Consider the following 13,831-nt stretch of genomic DNA (forward strand, 5'->3'; position numbering starts at 1 on the left):
GGGTCTCTGTGTGAGTCTGTGGGTCCCTGTGTGAGGCTGTGGATCTTGGTGTGTGTCTGTGGGTCCCTGTGTGAGTCTATGGATCTCAGTGTGTGAATGTGGGTCTCTGTGTGAGTCTATGTGTCTCTGTGAGTCTATGGGTCTCAGTGTGTGTCTGTGGGTCACTGTGTGAGTCTATGGATCTCAGTGTGAGGATGTGGGTCTCTGTGTGAGTCTATGTGTCTCTGTGAGTCTATGGGTCTCAGTGTGTGTCTGTGGGTCACTGTGTGAGTCTATGGGTCTCAGTGTGAGGATGTGGGTCTCTGTGTGAGTTTATGTGTCTCTGTGAGTCTATGGGTCTCAGTGTGTGTCTGTGGGTCACTGTGTGAGTCTATGGATCTCAGTGTGAGGATGTGGGTCTCTGTGTGAGTCTATGGGTCCCTGTGTGAGTCTGTGGGTCTCTGTGTGAGTCTGTGGGTCTCTGTGTGAGTCTATGGGTCTCTGTGTGAGTCTGTGGGTCTCTGTGTGAGTCTATGGGTCTCTGTGTGAGTCTGTGGGTCACTGTGTGAGTCTATGGATCTCAGTGTGAGGATGTGGGTCTCTGTGTGAGTCTATGGGTCTCTGTGTGAGTCTGTGGGTCACTGTGTGAGTCTATGGATCTCAGTGTGAGGATGTGGGTCTCTGTGTGAGTCTATGGGTCTCTGTGTGAGTCTGTGGGTCTCTGTGTGAGTCTGTGGGTCTCAGCGTGAGTCTGTGGGTCTCAGTGTAAGTCTATGGATCTCAGTGTGAGTCTATGTGTCTCTGTGAATCTATGGGTCTCAGTGTGTGTCTGTGGGTCACTGTGTGAGTCTATGGATCTTAGTGTGAGGATGTGGGTCTCTGTGTGAGTCTGTGGGTCTCTGTGTGAGTCTATGGGTCTCTGTGTGAGTCTGTGGGCCCCTGTGTGAGTCTCTGGATCTCAGTGTGAGTATGTGGGCCCCTGTGTGAGTCTATGGATCTCAGTGTGAGTCTGTGGGCCCCTGTGTGAGTCTATGGATCTCAGTGTGAGTCTGTGGGTCCCTGTGTGAGTCTGTGGGTCTCTGTGTGAGTCTGTGGGTCTCTGTGTGAGTCTATGGGTCTCAGTGTGTATCTGTGGGTCCCTGTGTGAGTCTATGGGTCTCTGTGTGAGTCTGTGTGAGTCTATGGGTCTCTGTGTGAGTCTGTGGGTCACTGTGTGAGTCTATGGATCTCAGTGTGAGGATGTGGGTCTCTGTGTGAGTCTATGGGTCTCTGTGTGAGTCTGTGGGTCTCTGTGTGAGTCTGTGGGTCTCAGTGTGAGTCTATGGATCTCAGTGTGAGTCTATGTGTCTCTGTGAGTATATGGATCTCAGTGTGTGTCTGTGGGTCACTGTGTGAGTCTATGGGTCCCTGTGTGAGTCTGTGGGCCACTGTGCGAGTCTATGGATCTCAGTGTGAGTCTGTGGGTCCCTGTGTGAGTCTATGGATATTAGTGTGAGTCTGTGGGTCTCTGTGTGAGTCTATGGATCTCAGTGTGAGTCTATGGGTCTCTGTGTAAGTCTATGGGTCTCTGTGCGAGTCTATGGGTCTCTGTGTGAGTCTATGGATCTCAGTGTGTGAATGTGGGTCCCTGTGTGAGTCTATGGGTCTCTATGCGAGTCTATGGGTCTCTGTGTGAGTCTATGGATCTCAGTGTGTGTCTGTGGGTCACTGTGTGAGTCTATGGGTCCCTGTGTGAGTCTGTGGGCCACTGTGCGAGTCTATGGATCTCAGTGCGAGTCTGTGGGTCCCTGTGTGAGTCTATGGATCTCAGTGTGAGTCTGTGGGCCACTGTGTGAGTCTATGGATCTCAGTGTGAGCCTGCGGGTCTCTGTGTGAGTCTGTGGGTCTCTGTGTGAGTCGAATGATCTCAGTGTGAGTCTGTGGGTCTCTGTGTGAGTGTATGGATCTCAGTGTGAGTCTGTGGGTCCCTGTGTGAGTCTATGGATCCTAGTGTGAGTCTGTGGGTCTCTGTGTGAGTCTATGGATCTCAGTGTGAGTCTATGGGTCTCTATGTAAGTCTATGGGTCTCTGTGCGAGTCTATGGGTCTCTGTGTGAGTCTATGGATCTCAGTGTGTGAATGTGGGTCCCTGTGTGAGTCTATGGGTCTCTGTGTGAGTCTATGGATCTCAGTGTGTGTCTGTGGGTCTCTGTGTGAGTCTATGGATCTCAGTGTGTGAATGTGGGTCCCTGTGTGAGTCTATGGGTCTCTGTGTGAGTCTATGGATCTCAGTGTGTGTCTGTGGGTCACTGTGTGAGTCTATGGGTCCCTGTGTGAGTCTGTGGGCCACTGTGCGAGTCTATGGATCTCAGTGTGAGTCTGTGGGTCTCTGTGTGAGTCTGTGGATCTCAGTTTGAGTCTGTGGGCCACTGTGTGAGTCTATGGATCTCAGTGTGAGTCTGCGGGTCTCTGTGTGAGTCTGTGGGTCTCTGTGTGAGTCGAAGGATCTCAGTGTGAGTCTGTGGGTCTCTGTGTGAGTCTATGGATCTCAGTGTGAGTCTATGGGTCTCTATGTGAGTCTATGGGTCTCTGTGTGAGTCTATGGATTTCAGTGTGTGAATGTGGGTCCCTGTGTGAGTCTATGGATCTCTGTGTGAGTCTGTGGGCCACTGTGTGAGTCTATGGATCTCAGTGTGAGTCTGTGGGTCCCTGTGTGAGTCTATGGATCTCTGTGTGAGTCTGTGGGCCACTGTGTGAGTCTATAGATCTCAGTGCGAGTCTGTGGGCCACTCTGTGAGTCTATGGGTCTCAGTGTGTGTCTGTGGGTCCCTGTGTGAGTCTATGGATCTCAGTGTGAGTCTGTGGGTCACTGTGTGAGTCTATGGGTCTCTGTGTGAGTCTACGAGGTGTCTGTGCGAGTCTATGGATCTCAGTGTGAGTCCATGGGTCTCTGTGTGCGAGTCTATGGATCTCAATGTGAGTCTGTGGGTCTCTGTGTGAGTCTATGGATCTCGGTGTGAGTCTGTGGGCCCCTATGTGAGTCTATGGATCTCGGTGTGTGTCTGTGGGTCCCTGTGTGAGTCTACGAGGTGTCTGTGCGAGTCTATGGATCTCAGTGTGAGTCCATGGGTCTCTGTGTGTGAGTCTATGGATCTCAATCTGAGTCTTTGGGTCTCTGTGTGAGTCTGTGGATCCCTGTGTGAGTACGGATCTCAGTGTGAGTCTGTGGGCCCCTATGTGAGTCTATGGATCTCAATGTGAGTCTGTGGATCTCAGTGTGAGTCTGTGGGTCTCTGTGTGAGTCTGTGGGTCTCTGTGCGAATCTATGGATCTCAGTGTGAGTCTATGAATCGTGGTGTGTGTCTGTGGGTCCCTGTGTGAGTCTATGGGTCTCAGTGTGAGTCTGTGGGTCTCTGTGTGAGTCTGTGGGTCTCTGTGCGAATCTATGGATCTCAGGGTGAGTCTATGAATCGTGGTGTGTGCCTGTGGGTCTCTGTGTGAGACTATGGATCTCAATGTGAGTCTGTGGATCTCAGTGTGAGTCTGTGGGTCTCTGTGTGAGTCTGTGGGTCTCTGTGCGAGTCCACGGGTCTCTGTGTGAGTCAGTTAGTCCCTGTGTGTGTCTACGGGTCTCTGTGTGAGTCTATGGATCTCAGTGTGTGAATGTGGCTCCCTGTGTGAGTCTATGGATCTCGGTGTGAGTCTGTGGGTCTCTGTGTGAGTCCATGGGTCTCTGTGTGAGTCTACGGGTCTCTGTGCGAGTCTACGGGTCTCTGTGTGAGTCTATGGATCTCAGTGTGAGTCTATGGATCTTAGTGTGAGTCTATGGATCTCAGTGTGAGTCTGTGGGTTTTCATGTGAAGGAGAGATATGCACGGTGGTGGGGTGGAAAAAGGTGGTAGGAGGATATGAAAGTGGTGGAGGTGGTGGTAATCGTAGTGGTCGGAGGAGATTGTGGATAGTGGTGGCGAGGGGCGGTCAAGGTGGTGGTGGTAATGAACACTTGGAGGAGGTAAAAGTGTTGGTGGTTGTTGTGATGGTGGTGGTGATGATGGTGGTGGTGATGTGTGGAGCGGTAGTGCAGCGGCTATCACGCTGCGTTACGAACCCGGTGACCCGAATTCGAATCCTGCTCACGGCCAGCACGTAAGTGACGATGATCTGAATCGGTGGTGGGCCTCCCCTGGGTCGACACAGCCTCGAGTGAGTGCCGATGTGTGTACATTTGGCTACTGGGAGGCAAAGGTGGTCGGGCGTGGTGCTGGCCACCCGTGCTCGTGTACCGTGCCGGCCTTCATTGGTGCTCTCTCACAGCACTTGCCCCAACGGTCTGTGAAAGGCTACACGGGGGATCTTTGTCTTTGTGCTGGTGGCCACAGGCAGATCCTGCTGAACTACGCGGTGTACCGTGCGGACGTGGGCTACACGCAAGGCATGTCGGACCTGCTGGTGCCCATCGTTCTAATGTCGGCGATGATGGTTGACGGCGGCGATGATTGACGGTGGCGGTGATTGACGGTGGCGGTGTGATCACCAGGTGGCAGCGGATGTTGCGGCGGTCGCTCTGAAATCGTCCGCCGTTGCATCTTCTGGTCGTCGTCGTCGGACGCGGAGGAGGAGAGCGTCACGACCCGCACAGGAGGAGGCGGAGGAGTTGGCGGCGGTCGAGGCGGTCGAGGCGGTGTCCTCCATGGCCCCGCGCACCCGATGCTCGGCCCTCCCGTCGCGCCGCCGCCTGCTGCTGCCCGCGTGCGTCCTGGGCCTCAGCCTGGCCGTGGCGCTGCAGTTGTGGCAGGCGCTGGCGCCGCGTGTCGCCGCGGAGATTCCCCGGCTCGGCCTGAAGCCGCTGAGCGGACACCTCGAGCGCCTCTTCTGGTCGGGCCACGGCGGCGACGATGACGACGGTCCGCGGCAGAACGACACGGCCGACGACAACTCGTCATCGGCGTCGTCATCGCCCGCGTCACTGATAGAGCTGGCGAGGGAGCTCGGCGGGCGCGTGTTCACGATGAGAGACGACCGCTCGGAATACTTCGTCAGGACGCCCGCCGGAGCGCTCTGCTTCCGCGAGGGCTCCCTCCGCCCGGAGGAGCCCTCCTCCCTCCCGGTTCCCGTCGGCTCGGTCGGCGGCGTCGGCCTCGAGCCGAACGCGAGCTCCGGCCCGAGCGTGCCGCCCGCGGCGGGGTGCGCGTGCCGGGCAGGCTGGCACGGTCGCCACTGCTCGGTGCCCTCCGTGGTCCACCACTCGAACCTGGGCGCACGGCACCGCGCGGCGCTCGCCCCGCGCGCCGTGCCGCGCCGCGTCGTCAACGCCGTGAACGTGAACCACGAGATGGAGCTGCTGGAGGCGCGGCTACACGAGCTCAACGACACCGTGGACGTCTTCCTCGTGTGCGAGTCCAACTTCACGGCCTTCGGCGAGGCGCGCCGCCTCCACTTCCTGAGCGCCCTCCTGTCGGGCGCCTTCGACTTCGTCCGTCACAAGATCCACTACGTCTTCCTCGACCACTTCCCGAGCGGCGGGCGCGCCGACGGCTGGATCGCCGACGAGTACCTGCGCGCGTTCGCGACGCGCGACGGCCTCGCGCGCCTCTCGGGCCTCCGCGACGACGACGTGTTCGTCATCAACGACGCCGACGAGCTGCCCTCCCGCGAGGCGCTGCTCTTCGCGCGCCTCCACGACGGCTGGCCCGAGCCGTTCGCCCTGCACCTGCGGCGCTCGCTCTACGGCTTCTTCTGGAAGCAGCCCGGCTCGCTGGACGTGCTGGCGGGCAGCACGGTGGGCGCTCTCCGCGAGGTGTACGGCGGCAACGGGATCATGCTGCGGCGGCGCCACTACTACGACATGCCGCGCTTCCGCGACTACGAGCGCCGCAGCGGCACGCGCATGGAGCGGTGGTCGGTGGGCACCGCGTCGCGCCACGCTGGCTGGCACTGCTCGTGGTGCTTCCCGCCCGAGGGCGTGCGGACCAAGCTGGTGTCGGCGCAGAACGGCGACTTCCCGCGCTGGGGAGACTACCCGGAGAAGCTCGACGTGGACTACATCAAGAACCTGATCCGCACCGGCGGTTGGTTCGACGGAACCGGCGCCGGGATACTGCCGCTCGCGAACCCCGCGGAGAAGATGTACGCGCCGTGGTACGTGCTGGAGAACCCCAAGAAGTTTGGCCACCTACTGCGGAACCCGTACCTCTAGCGCACGCCGCCGGTGTCGCAGCCGACAGCGCGGTTCCTGTGGAAAACGCGGCGACTTCCACTGGAGGTTGTTGGCCCACCTCCAGCAACTTCTCGGCGACATCGTGAGAAGAGAAATTTGCTTGGCTTGTTTGTGAGCCAGTTCCGTCTCTCCGTCCGTCATTCTCGGCACGCGCGGGGGGGGGGGGGGGTCGTCTCGTCTCACGAAGAGCCCTCGCTCCTTTGCTTGGATTTGAAGTTTCTGATCTCTCCGAGTTGCTCTGCAATGTTTAAAGTCAAGAGCTGGGAGTAGTTTTGTTTTACGTAGATGCCAACCTGACTCTCCTGCCCCTCGTTTGTTGTTTGTGTTACGATCGCGTGCGTGTCCACATCGGCCACTTTGCTCTGAAGAGGCACTGAGCTGTTGGCGCGATACAATTAAATTTGGGATTGTGCAAGTTTAGGTAACGAAGACTGACCCCGCCCGTTTAACAGATTGGCGTTAGAACCTCTCCCATGGAGTGGCCCGAGTTTACACGTCGGTCTTGTGCGAATGTTAAATTGACGCGAAAAAATGTTTAGTACCAACGGTTCTGTGCCATCATCATCATCACCACGAGTAATGGAACAAGCGTCCAGGGTGATGTGATGGTTGTGACTGCTGTGATGGTTGTGATGGTTGTGACTGCTGCGATGGATTTGATGGATGTGATGGATGTGATGGATTTTATTTATGTGATGAATTTGTTGGTTGTCATGAATGTGACAGATTTTTTGGATGTGATGGATGTGATTGATGTGATGGATTTTATGGATGTGATGAATGTGATGGATTTTATGGATGTGACGGATTTGATGGATGTGATGGATGTGATGTTTACTGATTGCGCCAGTCTACCGTGTGCTCAGCTCGCGGTGATATGGTCATCTCTTGGTCGCCAAGTAATTGTTAATGTGTACATTGACTGTAAATATGAGAAGATGGTGCAATAAATGCAAACATTTGGTGCCTGTATTTCATAAGTAATGTTGTAAATTAATTCAAAAATATATATTTTCGACCCTTTGTCAATCCACTGCCGTGTCGGTCATGGCAATTGTTTGGCCATACTTCACCACGCCGGTCAATGCGCATTGGTGTAATGTGGGAGGCCAATTTATTTTCTGACATCATGCGCCACTGATGTTAGCCGTGAATGGTAATGGAGCTCAACGGTGGTCAGTCGTCTCCTTATCATCCCTCGATCGTTACTTCCATGGTTACTCTTCCGGTAAACCTTCACTCGTCGATTCCTCGATTCGTGTTGAGGACTCGGTCCTCAACCACAGGGACTCACAGTCTCACGCTGTTCAGCGTTTCACCATCGCCAGTGAACCATAACACTGGTCAACCAAAAAAAACATTTTTTTCTGGCCTGGACTTTTGCAGCTGTTTTAGACAAATTTCAGGGTGCTGATTCCTAATCTTACTTTCTCTATCACATCTCATTTTATGCTATCGGCATACCCCATTTTCATTGATTTTACCCGAAATTAACTCTGTCACTTATGATTGCAAGTTGTTGCGAGTCAGTGACTGCTTTAGTGTTGAAATATGGTGCTGTATTTTTAGGATAGTGTGTTTATAATATCATTTTATGTAGATATCCACATTTATTTAATATTTTTCTTCTGCAGTTTTAATTGAAAATGCAATATTTGATATCTCAAAAACCTGATGTGATAGACAATTGCCAGATTTGGAATCAGCACCCCAAAATTACCTTAAAACCGTTGGAATACCTTATGCCAGAAAAAGTGTGTTGACCAGTGGCCATGATCTATCCGCTGCTAGGACGAAGCCCCCCCCTCCCCCCTATGTCGTCACCATCCCTCGGAGTCCACGCGGGGGGGGGGTGGGGGGGGTGGACGCGTCATGGACACGTGGACGGCCGCGTGCCTCCGCTCACGCTGTACAGCGGTCGACCTTTTATTTCAAACGTTCGGTTTGGCATCGACTGTGACGAACTTTTCCGTACGAGCTTTTAACAAGGTCACGGGGGTCACGGGGAGGGGGGTGGGGGTCACTGGTCACCCCCCCCCCCACCACGACCTCCAACCATTAAGTAACAAGATCAATATTGGAGACGATACGCCTCCTTGACTTTCCGTAGGAACAAAAAAAAACCTCTTACAAACATCGTTTTGGTTTGTTCGTTTCCAAATCCCTTCTGAGAGATCCAATAATTTCCAGCAGGCGCTGCTGGTTCTAACAACAACAAAACCCATTGGAACCGGTTTCGACATTTTTCAAGCGTCTCGTTCGCACGGTGACCGCTTGCTTGGCAGCAATGCCGGTGACGTTGCCAGACGTTATTGTTTTTGTTGTTGTTTACAGGCAAGAACCACCTCTCTTTGTGAGATGTGGATCGTCGGTGCGCTTAAGGGTGCAGACTCGGGTGAGCACTCAGCTCTCTTGCAATGGCTTGCCACGTTACGTCTCTCTGGAAAATAATCGCTGTGACCATACCTGTTAACCCACACGGCTTAGCCCCATCGGAGACTTTTTTGCCCACTACAGCAATTTGTTTCTTGCCGTGGCTGTCCCACCTGATGACGGACGCTTGTGTTGCTTCCGAAACGTCGTGATTTAATTTATTGTATACCTACGTGACTTTACCGAAAGAACCAAAGAGTATGGACCCCGTATTCTTGTGCAGGGGAAATCGAGTTTTTCGGTCCATATGGCGTACAGCTGTTTCAATATGAGTTAAAAAAATGTTTTTGTCTATTTGCTTGTGTTTCTCCCTTAAAACTCGACTTAAAGCTTTCGTGACTGCAGGAATTAATTTGCTTTGAGTCTTTCGGTAAAGTCACATAGAAAAAAAAATCACGACGTTTCGATCGCAACACAAGCAATCACCTGATAACGATTGCTTGTGTTGCGATCGAACCGTCGTGATATTTTTATTATTTTTTCTATCTACGTGGCTTTACCGAAATACCCAAAGAGTATGTTTCTCCCTTGTGATGTGATTTTGTAGGAGGAACGTTGAGATGTAGAAGGGCACGGGGGTGACCAATACGATCTTAATTGGTCTGTGTAATCAGGTAGAGGGCACTGATAATGGGTTGACCGGTATGTATGAAAATCTGTTATTTTATTCTACTTTTATTGGTTTTGATTTTTTACCTACGTGACTTTACCGAAAAACCCGAGAATATGAAAATCTGTTCTTCAATAACGCTGCGTATTTTCACGACGCGAATTGGATAGAACGCGCGATGGATGCATTCGGTAATTCGCGTAACACGAATTGGGTTATGTTCGCGACCGTGCGAACGGAAGGAGCAAGCGGCCGTGTGGCTGCCTCGGCGGAGCGTCATCGCACAGAGGGAAGCGGGATGCTGCTGGATGCTTCTGGATCGCTACCCACGCGCCGCCCGGTCTTTGTTCAGCCTGCGACGCGCGTCATCGCGGACTCTGCTTTACCCCTACATTATATATTGCCTATTCTAACGCGATTGTTCCATAACGCGGCGTCCTTCCGGAACACAACTACCACCGCGTTATAGACCCTATTATCATCATCATCATCGTGAAGCGACTGTAGGATGACGTTCGTTGACGCGGAGAGGCACTCGCCCTTTTGCAAACACTGAACTCGCGCTGACATACAAAGGGGTCTGCCTAACTCAAACACGTGGTCACCACAATGCACACATCTCCTAAACGCCTACCGAGGATACAGCTAAGCCCTCACACTAACCCCCTCCACACCCACCGCGTGCCCCGGCAAGCCGTGATCACGGCCGTCATTACAGCAAAGCGTCATCGGTGGTTTTTGCCGAGTGATGTTGACCCAACAGAGCCCACCACCAACGAACCCCATTCACCATCGGAGACTCTGTGTGTCTCTCTTGCGCGCTGGAGGTCACTCGCTTGCGAACAGAGGACACGGGAGGCAGGGCCGGATTAAGATTGTGTAGCCCCCCTGGGCGACAGGGTACCGTGAGGGCCCCCCCATCCGCAGTAATATTTTCACAAGGAAAACAAACGTTTAAGAAAAATAAAATGTCTTTTTCTACACGGCTAACAGCAAATACAATTCAGCATTTATAAAGGAAATAACTTTTCACTTGGAGGCCCTCCAGCTGACGGAGGCCCCTGGACTTGCAGCCCCTAAAGCCCCCTGCACCTGCACGGGAGGTCTCATCAGCGTGCGGCGTTATCGCGAACGACTGCCCCCAAATCGGATCAAACAAATCCACGCGGCTATCCCCCCCCACCATCCCCGCCCCGAAGCAGTCGAATGGGAAATCAAATCTCGACATACAATTTGTAATCTGTTGCAATCCCCCCCAACCACCACCACCAAATTCCGTACGAAAGAAGAGCAGGACACGGACGTTCCCGGAGCCGGCCGTCACGCTGTGATGGTCAGCAGCAGGACGCCGGACTTGCAATTCGAAGGTCGCCGGTTCGATTCTATCTATTCTTAGGTTTTTTCGGTAAAGTCACGTAGGTAAAACATCAAAATGAATAAAAGTAAAATAAAATAAGCCTCACCTTACCATATTAATAAAAAGTGTGCTGTACTTGGCCCTTACCCCCCCCCCCCCTTCTCCAACCATTATATAAACGGAGTGGTAGCTCCTGCAATCTCTCATTTACTTGATACGGCTGTCGTGGCTGTGACGGTTCCACCTGAAGACGGAAGCTTGTGTTGCCTCCGAAACGTCGTGATTTTTATTTTATTTTACTTTTATTAATTTTAATGTTTTACCTACGTGAATTTACCAAAAAAACCTAAGAATATGAATCCTTGCAGTCACGAAAGCTTCACATCTAGAATCGATTCTATCTCCCGGAGCGGCAGCCGAAAATAACGATGCCGCTTTCTTGAATCTCTCCCCCGCCCGCCACCGCACAGCGATGTAGTTGGGTAGCGACAACCGCCGTGATGCGACCTGAATGTCGCGTGTTGTGGTGGGGCAAAGTGTGGGTAACTCCCAACTCTTTCACGTACAGCAGCACTCGAGGGCTCTCTCAACTCTCCCCCCACGTCCACCAGCAGTGGCGGCGGTTAGCAGTTGCAGGGCTGCGCCTTCGGGTCGCGCGCGGTGGCGGCAGGGGGGGTTCTATACTTTCACCGCTTGCCACGGCTTACGTGCCCCCCCCAATTTTCACCAACCCGCACTGAGCGGTGTGGTGAAGTATGGTCAAATAACCCCCACGGGGGCACCCTGTACACGGTGCGGCGTCGTTACGAGTTCTTCATTGCAAGGCCCGCGGGCCCCTGGTGGACCCCAGTGGCCCCCGACAATACGCAAATGTGACCCCCCCCCCCGCCATCACCGTGCTGTCAAACCCACATGGCTTCAAATGTGTGGCGGCCCCTCACGCTGATGATGTCTTATCGGCGAAAGTGCCCCCCCCCCTGCCCCCCCCCCCTCTGAAAATGAGTTTAGAACACTGCCCCCCAGACTCTTTGTGCAGGAGGGCCGTGACACGTCGCTGTGGGGGGTGGGGTACGACGCCACGATCTTGGCATTCCCAATTTTTCGATTTGAAGCTTTCGTGACTGCAGGGATTCATCTTCTTGGTTCTTTCGGTAAAGTCACGTAGAAGGGAAATAATAAAATACAGTTTAACGCGTAGGCTTTCGCGATGAGTTAATGATGACGTCACTCTGCTGCTGCTCTATATAAGAACGGGAGACACAGCAGAGCCTCACCATTCTGGCGAATTGCCCGATGATGCTGGATGCAATTACCAGCGAAACGTCGTACTCAAATTGTAAATTGTTGTGGTCTCACGCTTCAACACACCGGTGGGCTAAAGCAGTGAACTAATTGTCTTTTGTCAACGTGACACTTTTTTACTGATTGGCCGTGTCGGGTGGTGGAGGGTTACGACACATTTATAAATAACGCGATCTAAACCCAAAAACGTTGATGAATAAAAATAAAACATAATTAAATAATTCTCACGACGTTTCGGCCACAACGCAAGCAGCCGTCCTTATTGTTTTATTTTATTGTTTCCATTCTACGTGACTTTACCGAAAGAACCAAGAAGATGATTCCCAATTTTATTGGCCAATTTGGGCCGTTAACGCCGCGGTACATAACGGCTGGCTCCTCTTCTTCTACCGATGCCACAACGTGACCTTTGAAACGTCGACCGCGAAGCAGCCGGTGGCGCCCAGGAGCGTCGTTACCGCGGTATTTTGCCGGGGCCCGCCACGGGCAAACGCGGCGCCGCCGTTTCGGAAGCTTTGGTGGAGCCGGATTGCACCGTCGCATCGCGGGACCGTGGGAGATGGCTTGGGAAGGACTCCAGCCAGCAGCGGATAGACCATGGCTGACGACGATGATCGACGTCGCTAGACGCGGTCGGAGGGAGCACGCGCGTGTCGCCAGCCCGCCGCTCGCATCTTCACGAACACCAGGCTCTCTCCGGCGGTATGCAGAGTTTTTTTTATGTCATATTAAACACAGTACCGTGACAACAAAACATAACTCCCCCCCCCCCCCTAAAATCAATAACAAAGCTGAACGTTATAAAAACACAAGACCCACGAAATAAATATTTACAGACACAGCCATTCCCTGGTCGTCGCTGGGTCTGGGCAACTGAAGACCAAGAGACTCGAAAGACCCTGGGTTTCGAGCAATTCTGGATCTTGTCCATTTATACGGCCTGCCACAAAGACAAAGATCCCCCGGAGAACTTCAACAGACTGTAGTAGGGGCAAGTGCTGTTGGCGAGCACCTACAAAGGCCGGCACGGCACACGAAGGGGTGGGTGGGTCAGCACCACGCCCGGCCGCCTTGTGGCGATGTTTACACACCGTACCAGGTACTCATTTGAGGCCGAGCCGACCGAGGCGAGGCCCAGGACCGGTTTAGATAATCGCCGGGCTGTCACACACACGACAGGCAGACACATCGTGTGCACATACAGACATACGCTGAGGCAAGTGCTGTTAGCCAGCACCTATGAACGCTGCATAGCGCATGAGGTGGTGGGTATCCGGCACCACGCCCGGCCACCTTTGTCTCCCCGGTGCAAATATTTTACACATCGCACCAGATACTCATTTGAGGCCGAGTCGACCACGGGGGGAGGAGGCCCAGGACCGGTTCGGATAACCGTCACCCGTGTTGGTGGTGGCCGTGAGCAGAAAATCGAACTCGGGTGTTAGCCGGTTTCGTAGCGCGTGTGACTACCGCCGCACTACCGCTCACAGACAGGCACAAACAGAAACACAATCACACCGACAGGCACATCACACACACGCGTGCAAGCATGCATGCACGCACGCACGGACGGTCAGAAAGCTTTGAGGGCCAGCGGAGGAGACGATGCCTTGATCGCCGAGAGCGCTACTCTGTTAAATTCGCCTCTCATCCCTTTCGTCTCGCTCCCCTCTTGACATCAATTCTGCAAATCCAACTCAGCAGTCGAAATTATGACTTTGCTGTCGTCTCTCGCAGCAAGCGTTTGCATCGACCGGGCAGCGTCGTCCTATTTGGCTACGAAATAAGACCGTGAAAGCAGGCAACGGTATTCGCCAAATTCACTTCCTGAAATGCGAGGCTCCGCAAGGTTTCCCGGCACGTGGTGCGAAACGTCGGACGCCGCGCCCAACGCGGGAGAGATAAACAAAACTTTGGCGGCAGCGGAGACGCCCCGGCGTTCCAGATAATTCCTC

The 13,831-nt window shown here is 53.6% G+C and overlaps 1 protein-coding gene across 7 annotated transcripts in view; it reads left to right on the forward strand.

Annotated features, from left to right (window-relative positions):
- The window catches only part of MGAT3 (beta-1,4-mannosyl-glycoprotein 4-beta-N-acetylglucosaminyltransferase), a 34,792-nt gene extending 27,646 nt beyond the window's left edge, over window positions 1-7,146 (forward strand). For all 7 annotated transcript variants that reach the window (XM_061557300.1, XM_061557319.1, XM_061557309.1 and 4 more), the window contains one exon: window positions 4,495-7,146. In XM_061557300.1, the coding sequence (XP_061413284.1) occupies window positions 4,648-6,153 (1,506 nt within the window). In that variant the 5' untranslated portion in view covers window positions 4,495-4,647 and the 3' untranslated portion in view covers window positions 6,154-7,146. The remainder of the gene's footprint in view (window positions 1-4,494) is intronic.
- Window positions 7,147-13,831: the final 6,685 nt, after the last annotated feature.

The sequence above is a fragment of the Lethenteron reissneri genome, chromosome 3, assembly GCF_015708825.2.
Source record: "Lethenteron reissneri isolate LAM-NWPU_2019-01 chromosome 3, ASM1570882v1, whole genome shotgun sequence".
In the NCBI taxonomy this organism is placed as follows: domain Eukaryota; kingdom Metazoa; phylum Chordata; class Hyperoartia; order Petromyzontiformes; family Petromyzontidae; genus Lethenteron; species Lethenteron reissneri.